This window comes from Sinocyclocheilus anshuiensis, unplaced genomic scaffold (genome assembly GCF_001515605.1).
Source record: "Sinocyclocheilus anshuiensis isolate Anshui unplaced genomic scaffold, SAMN03320099.WGS_v1.1 scaffold1505, whole genome shotgun sequence".
Classification (NCBI taxonomy): Eukaryota; Metazoa; Chordata; class Actinopteri; order Cypriniformes; family Cyprinidae; genus Sinocyclocheilus; species Sinocyclocheilus anshuiensis.
This window is the reverse complement of record NW_015547699.1, coordinates 4,108-12,433: the sequence shown is the minus strand read 5'-3', so window position 1 is coordinate 12,433 and position 8,326 is coordinate 4,108. Positions and strand designations below refer to the sequence as shown.

The 8,326-nt window shown below is 40.4% G+C and overlaps 2 protein-coding genes and 2 pseudogenes across 2 annotated transcripts in view; 3 read left to right on the top strand and 1 right to left on the bottom strand.

Annotated features, from left to right (window-relative positions):
- Positions 1 to 420: 420 nt before the first annotated feature.
- On the top strand, positions 421 to 1,078 carry LOC107703866 (histone H3-like; annotated as a pseudogene).
- On the top strand, positions 1,063 to 1,424 carry LOC107703867 (histone H4-like; annotated as a pseudogene).
- Positions 1,425 to 2,012: 588 nt separating this feature from the next.
- On the top strand, positions 2,013 to 2,413 carry LOC107703862 (histone H2B-like; the record flags this gene model as incomplete). Its single annotated transcript, XM_016506649.1, has 1 exon — positions 2,013 to 2,413. A coding segment is annotated over one exon (387 nt), but the record flags the coding sequence as incomplete, so codon positions are not given.
- Positions 2,414 to 8,167: 5,754 nt separating this feature from the next.
- LOC107703861 (Fc receptor-like protein 5) overlaps positions 8,168 to 8,326 on the bottom strand; it is a gene marked incomplete at its 5' end in the record, with an annotated part of 3,747 nt that continues 3,588 nt past the window's right edge. Inside the window, one exon of the mRNA XM_016506648.1 lies at positions 8,168 to 8,181. Coding sequence (XP_016362134.1) covers positions 8,168 to 8,181 — 14 coding nt within the window. The remainder of the gene's footprint in view (positions 8,182 to 8,326) is intronic.

Here is an 8,326-nt window from a genome sequence, read left to right as displayed (position 1 = left end):
TTTAAAGTGTGTATTATGAAAATACGCTCTTGATATGGCCAAAGAAACATAAGGGGTAAACTGATATACATTATTTAATAGTTTGTACGTAACGTTAGTTACAAATGTCCAACTCTACACATTCAGGAAGGTTTAAAAAAACAACAACAACAACCACAGGTTCTGACTTGCAAATTTAAGACTTATTTCGCTATTATGTTTTCATATAAGACAAAGAAACAAGAATACATTAATTTTTTTAGGCGGGAACCACAAACTGTCTTCTCGTTTGAAAACAGGAGACGCACTGGTTCATTCATTCATTGGTCAACTGTCTTTTAGAGACGCCAGACAATAACCAATCAAATACCTTTGCATCTCTGCCGTCCAATGAGCGCATGGCAGTCCTAGGCTTAAAATAAACGTTACGTTTCGTTCACTACTTCATTTTATACTTACTGTTTGAAGTGTTGTTGAGAGATAATGGCCAGAACCAAGCAAACTGCTCGTAAATCCACCGGAGGTAAAGCCCCGAGGAAGCAGCTGGCGAGCGCACCCGCCACCGGTGGCGTTAAGAAGCCTCATCGTTACAGGCCCGGTACCGTGGCTTTGAGAGAGATCCGTCGTTATCAGAAGTGCACTGAGCTGCTGATTCGCAAACTGCCCTTCCAGCGTCTGGTGAGAGAAATCGCTCAAGATTTGAAGACGGATCTGCGTTTCCAGAGCTCCGCCGTCATGGGCTTGTAGGAGGCTAGCGAGGCTTGTTCGGTCGGTTTGTTTGAGGACACCAACCTGAGCGCCATCCACGCCAAGAGGGTCACCATCATGCCCAAAGATATCCAGCTGGCCCGCCGCATCCGCTGAGCGCGCTTAAACCCACAGCCGCCTCAGCCACACAAACCCCGAAGCCTCTTTTAAGAGCCAACTCAATGTTAATATGAAAGATGGTTTCCATTGAATCTCGTGAACGAAGTTCATTTTGTAAAGTCTTAAGTAATTTAGGTGTTACTTGAGTCTAGACGACTTTAAAAGTGTAATCTTGCTCTAATTTCATGTCTATATATCAAAGCAGTTATAATAGATATGCAATGACTCGGGAAAGGAGGCGCTAAGCGCCACCGTAAAGTGCTGCGGGATAACATCCAGGGCATCACCAAACCCGCCATCCGTCGTCTGGCGCGCCGCGGCGGCGTCAAGCGCATCTCCGGTCTGATCTACGAGGAGACCCGCGGTGTGCTGAAGGTGTTCCTGGAGAACGTGATCCGCGACGCCGTGACTTACACCGAGCACGCCAAGAGAAAGACCGTCACCGCCATGGACGTGGTGTACGCGCTGAAGCGACAGGGACGCACTCTGTACGGCTTCGGAGGATAAACATGTCTGCACTCATAAACCCAGCGGCTCTTTTCAGAGCCACCCACACTTTCATAAGAGAGCGTGCCTTTCAATATGCTCTGGTTTTAATATATTCTGTAACCACTAAATACAGATATTAAATATAACGATATTAAAATTGTGAACTGTTAAAATGTGCGAATCGACACATGGTCAGCTCAGTTTGTCCTAAACTCAAACCAGTAACAAGTCTTTCATAAACTTGAAATTGCAAGTGGTTTTAGGGGGTCTTTGAGCAATTGAAATTTTTTTTAGGTCATCGATTTGATCGTAAATATAGTCTTCATACAGTTAATGAGTAGTTGTTCCATAAATTTCTTTAATGTGTGTAAAAAGACGCATTAATGCAAACGTTAACCGATAATGTAATTTTGCGCGGGAAAGTTGGACAAAGAAGCTGAAAGTTCTGGGGGAAGTTACTCGGGGGCGGGGCGAGAGGAGGGACTAAACCGTCGAGGCATACGATTGGCTGATGTTCCCGCAAGCAGCTCGTCGTCATGACCAATGAAATAAGTTTCTTACGTTAATTTCACGAATGAACAAATGAGAGCGCGCGGATCCAGCCCTTTTAAATTAGCATGAGCGTCGAATAAATGTCCAGTGCACGTCTCGTGAGCTACTGAGTTTAGCGTTAAACGACGTACGGCAACATTTCTGAACCAGCGAAGTCTGCTCCCAAGAAGGGCTCAAAGAAAGCGGTCGCTAAGACCGCGGGTAAAGCAGGGAAGAAGCGCAGGAGGTCCAGGAAGGAGAGCTACGCTATCTACGTGTACAAAGTGCTGAAGCAGGTTCATCCTGACACCGGGATCTCCTCCAAGGCGATGGGCATCATGAACTCTTTCGTCAACGACATCTTCGAGCGCATCGCCGGTGAGTCGTCTCGTCTCGCTCACTACAACAAGCGCTCCACCATCACCTCGAGAGAGATCCAGACCGCCGTGCGTCTGCTGCTGCCCGGGGAACTGGCCAAACACGCCGTGTCTGAGGGCACCAAGGCCGTCACCAAATACACCAGCTCCAAGTAGAGCTCGTCTGATCTGAGCAGCGAACACAAAGGCTCTTTTAAGAGCCACCCATACTGTCTTTAAAAGAGCTTTCGGTGTGTTTTTGTTCTTCACAGCCCATTTACTTCAATCTTTATGTTTAGCAGTGTATTTTGAATGTTGATTTCCTTTTGCACAATCCAGCTGAGGAGTGGTTCTGTTTTACAGCAGAAGAAACGCTCATGTGACTTTGAGACAAACATTGTGTCAAGGTGTTGATATTGTTTCATACCGACACATCAAATTTCTATAACTTGATTCTTTATATGCATGTTCATAATGTGATGTTTAGGGATGGCCGATACCTTTTATTTTTGATCCGATACCGATATTTTCAAGTTCAGTATCGTCGATATTGATACCGATACCTCTAAAAAATGATCTTTTAAATTATTAAAAGATTATAATCAGTAATTATACTTGCTTGATATTAGATTTTAAAGCCATGTTTCTAATATTTCATGGGCCTGTTTTTCTTTTTTGTAAATAAAATGTACTATAATTGTATTTTAGCTCTCTACTGGGGCAGTAACCTCAAAGGTGCAACTATTCCCCTAAAAGGGAGCATGTTAGTTCCATACAAGTATGCATGCTTTAAGGATAGATAAGTTAGGGTGTACTCACACTAGGCACGGTTGTCTTGAACTGAGCCCGAGCGAGATTATCCCCCGCTGGCCTGCACTCACACTTGCACTAAACATTCCGGGACGGAGCACGCTTACGATACGGTATGAGATAACGGAGAAAACCACTTTCGCTAATATTCTGCTGAATAATTCATAATTTATAATTTATGCCGTGCATTGATTTTCACTTATGTATCAGAAACTTATTACGGAAGCAGTTGACGTTAATGAAATAATTTGCAGCTTTACTCGCAAACTACATTTCCTGTTCATCAATAAGGTAAGAACCAGAGCCATTATAAACCTAAATATACTTGATTAAATTAAATGAATTGAAGAGTGTAGTGCAGTAGTAGTAATAAATGTTTGCGGTCGTAATGATGACAGTAGCGCACACAAAATAGTAACTGTTCCGTGCTCCGGCGCGGTTAGCGCTCACACTCTTCCAACCGGGCCAGGGCCGGCTAAACGAACCGCGCCCGAGCGCTCGCACTAGTCAAACGAACCGGGCCAGGGCCGGCTAAACGAACCGCGGCCGAGCGCTCGCACTAGTCAAACGAACCGGGCCAGGGCCGGCTAAACGAACCGCGCCCGAGCGCTCGCACTAGTCAAACGAACCGGGCCAGGGCCGGCTAAACGAACCGCGCCCGAGCGCTCGCACTAGTCAAACGAACCGGGCCAGGGCCGGCTAAACGAACCGCGCCCGAGCGCTCGCACTAGTCAAACGAACCGGGCCAGGGCCGGCTAAACGAACCGCGCCCGAGCGCTCGCACTAGTCAAACGAACCGGGCCAGGGCCGGCTAAACGAACCGCGCCCGAGCGCTCGCACTAGTCAAACGAACCGGGCCAGGGCCGGCTAAACGAACCGCGCCCGAGCGCTCGCACTAGTCAAACGAACCGGGCCAGGGCCGGCTAAACGAACCGCGCCCGAGCGCTCGCACTAGTCAAACGAACCGGGCCAGGGCCGGCTAAACGAACCGCGCCCGAGCGCTCGCACTAGTCAAACGAACCGGGCCAGGGCCGGCTAAACGAACCGCGGCCGAGCGCTCGCACTAGTCAAACGAACTGGGCCAGGGCCGGCTAAAAGAACCGCGCCCGAGCGCTCGCACTAGTCAAACGAACCGGGCCAGGGCCGGCTAAACGAACCGCGCCCGAGCGCTCGCACTAGTCAAACGAACCGGGCTTTGGGGGTCAAACGCACTCGGCCACGGTTCAAAACGCCTAGTGTGAGTACACCCTTACATAGCTGCACCTTTGAGGGTGCCTCATGAAAAATAAACATGGTGTTACAGAAGTACTAAAATGTATTATTATTATTACCATGGGCCTCATGAAAAATAAACATGGTGTTACATAAGTACTAAAATGTATTATAATTATTACCATGGTAAATTTGTGGTTACTGCAGTTTTACTACAAATACTGTGGTTACTGTAAGAAAACCATGGTTAATTTTTATAAAAGGCTGCCAGGCTGTTGTACACCTGAAGGTGAAACTTTAGCATATTTTTTTCTGACAGATTTATTAACAGCAATCACAGAACATAACACGATCTTTTTGAATATTTAAAGGTGCAGTAGAAGATCTTGGAAAATGCTAACTAGCCTGATAGCACTGAAAGCGAACGTCGCACCCTCCCTGCAATCACCGTCCAAAGTCACACCCCCTGAACGCATATACGCTCACAGACCAGAATACCAGAGACAACATTACTACAATAGGCTACATCAGTTAATGAATGACAAGCATTTAAATGAAGGCCTCTCTACAAACAGTTACTCATACTTGTATCAGAGAGAGAGGCTGGAATTCTTTTATTTTAGTTTTGTTATTATTATTATTATCATTATTATTTAATCCAGGCAAACTTATCTGATTATATAAATACAGTTCATTGAAATATTTGTTTATTATATACAGTATTTATGCTTTTTAGTTTTATTTCTTTTCACTGTTTTAAGTTTAAAGGAACATTCTGTCATCATTTATGTTGTTACAAATCTTGGTCCCACTTTATATTAAGTGGCCTTAACTACTATGTACTTACATCAAAAAATAAGTACAATGTACTTATTGTTCATGTATTGCAAAACACTTTTGCTGCTATTGAGGTGAGATACTAGTAAGGATAGGGACTGGTTTGGTGGTTTGGGTAGGTTTAACGGTGGGTTAAGATGTAAGGGATGGGTCAACAGCATAATTATAAATGTAATTACAGAAATTAATTACAGATGCAATTACATGCAGGTATTTTTAAAATATAAGTACAATGTAAAAACATGTATGTACATAGTAAATGCATTGTACCAAATTATTAATTTAAATGAAAGTACATAGTAGTTAAGGCCACTTAATATAAAGTGGGACCCAAATGTTTTATTCTTCCATGGAAAACAAAATGAGAACATTTGTAATTCAATAGCAACTGGAGATTTCTATGATCATGAAAGGAATCGATTCAATTCATAGGCTATATTATTAGCATCTATATTCTTAGCATGATTTTATTCACAATCTTCCCCTCATTGTGACCACTGGATCAACCGACTCAATTAAAGAGAAAGAAAAGGGGGAAAAAAAGTTACATGGAATAAAATAAACATTATATATTAAGGTTATATAAAATATACAAAACAATTAAACCAACATTTCTCATTTTCATTTAGTTTAATTTGATATAACTGAATCTAAGATAATAATAATAATAATAATAATAATAAAACTAAATTATAGTAATAAAAAATTACAAAAACACACAACACCATTTCTAAAACTTTAACTAAAGTTAAAATTGTGATGGAAAACTAGTAAACTAATAATATCTCAATGATAATAAAATAGTGCTGCTTAGCATGCGTGGTAGCTGATTGAGCAGATGTAAAGATTTTCTTTGAATAATGGCATAGATTGAACAATTTATATTTAACGCATGAGTCATATGGACCTTTTTATGAAAAAAAGAATTAAGGTGCTTTTTCTTGTTATTTTAGAGCTTGCCAGTCTCAGCCCTCATTCACTTTCATTAAATTGAGACTGGTGGTGATGTCTGTCATAAGTGTTTTGAAATCTAATAGTCCTGGAGTTTCCGGTGGATTCAATTCAGAGCTTAAAACACATAATTATATGTCGCTATTAGTGTTGTAGTCAAGACCACCTAAACCGAGACCAAGTCAAGACCAAGACCAAACAGCACTCCTCAAGTTCATCTGGAATATCCACATGTACACTGTAAAAAAAAAAAGTTGTGTCAACTTAAAAAAATAAGGCAACTTATCGCAAGCGCTTTTTTGAGTAAACTTAACAAACAGGGACTAAAGTCCACCCAACTTAAAATATTACATTAATATCACAAGTTGTCACAACATAACTAGTCATGTTTACCTAATGAATAACAGAACAAAATATTTTTTGTTTACTGAACACAAATAGGCCTATTATCTATAGGCATAGACAATTTTTTTATATTATTTAAATAGTCTAAATAAATAAATGTATTATTGAAAGTTTGTGTCCAATGCACAAGGACATACCAAGTCTTTTATTTGAACTTCTTTACTCCATGCATTTTACACTGAGCTCAATGCATGGTACATAATGCATGTTAAAGAAATCCAGTGTTAATTATACCTTAATACGTTAGCTGTCTTGTGGCATGAAGCACATTTGCACATGTATTTATCATTTTTGGTTGATTTTTAAAGGAACTATTATGTGAAAACTACTATATTGCATATTTTAACATCAACCTAAGAGTTCCTCAAAACTAAGTTACTATTGTGTCCAAGAACCCAAAACAAGTAAAAGCATCAGAGTAAACCACAAACATTACTCGATTATAAATGCACTGTACATTTTTGTCAGAACATCAACATTGAAACTACAATTACAATGATAGGCCTGTAATCCACTCTTGGCCTTGGAAGTACCAGTGTCTACATAGAAATCAAATACAATTAGCTCGGCCTGAGAAAAAAAAAAAAAAACACTAGGAGAATGAAACTAAAAAAATATCAATGTATCGATTAATGTTAAGTACTCACTTTTTAAAACCTTTGCCTTGAAGAGATTGTTCACACAAAAAGGAAAGTTCTTTCATCATTTACTCACCCCCAAGTTCACACAGGTTTAGAACAACTTGGGAGCGAGTAAATGATGAAAGAACTTTCCTTTTTGTGTGAACTATCTCTTTAAGGCAACGGCTGTAACAAATGAATACTTAACATAAATTAATACATTGAAATAAAACAGTATTGTTTTTTTAGTCATTAACTATAAAAGTATAAAATAAAGAATGGCCAGTGGAAGAACGTCATTCAGATGCCTTTGTCCATTTAGCAAAGTTTAGACTTCAATGACTGTACTCTTGCAGAGCAGGTACCACCAAGATCCATGAAGATCTTTTGTATTACTTCGAAAGTATACTTGAGTTCTTTTGGATACTCCATATTGAGTGCATACAAGAGACCGAACAAGTATGCAAATGCTGCTGGCAGATCTGTAATGTCCTGAAGCACAATGGCCTCTTCCAGGATTATGGCCAGGTTGATTACAGTTGGCAGTGATGTGACAGCGGCAACATCATCTTCGACCACAGTAAGGATTCCGATCTTTACACCTTTGGTGCTGTGGTCCTCGGGATCAGTATCCTGGGAGAATAATGGATGGGAGGTATTAATGGAAGTGTAAATTTACATACAATAATTATCATCATCGTTGTTGTGTAAGTAAACTGAATACATGTAAAATATATTTTAAAAAAGGATTTAGAAATAGGGTATGAAAATGGTAAATTACCAGGCACATCTTGAGAAAACATGCTGGCTTTTCACGCAGAAAAATAGGTAATCCCTTAAGAGCTGTTCTTTTCCGATGTGTGGTAATATCACTCACCTAAAATGAAAAAAATATATATTTTGTTTGTAAAATCTGCTTTGGTAGTTATAGGTACAGTACACACAAAAATGATTCTGTTATCTTTTACTCTCCCCTTATGTCATCCCAAACCCATATGACTTGCTCTCTTTTTTGGAACAAGGAAGATTTTTTTGTTAATGTACAGATTGCTCTTTTCCATACAGAGGCGTCAAAAAACGTAAAACCATCATAAAATTACTCCACAAAACTCATGCACTGTTTCCTAATTGACACAATTGCTTTGAGTGGAAAAACAGACTTTATTTACTAACTTTTTTTCCTATCTGCATGTGTTCATTCAACGTAGTATCTCATGACTAATTAAAAGCCAACTGGTTATTGCTTAAAGGGTTAGTTCACCCAAAAAT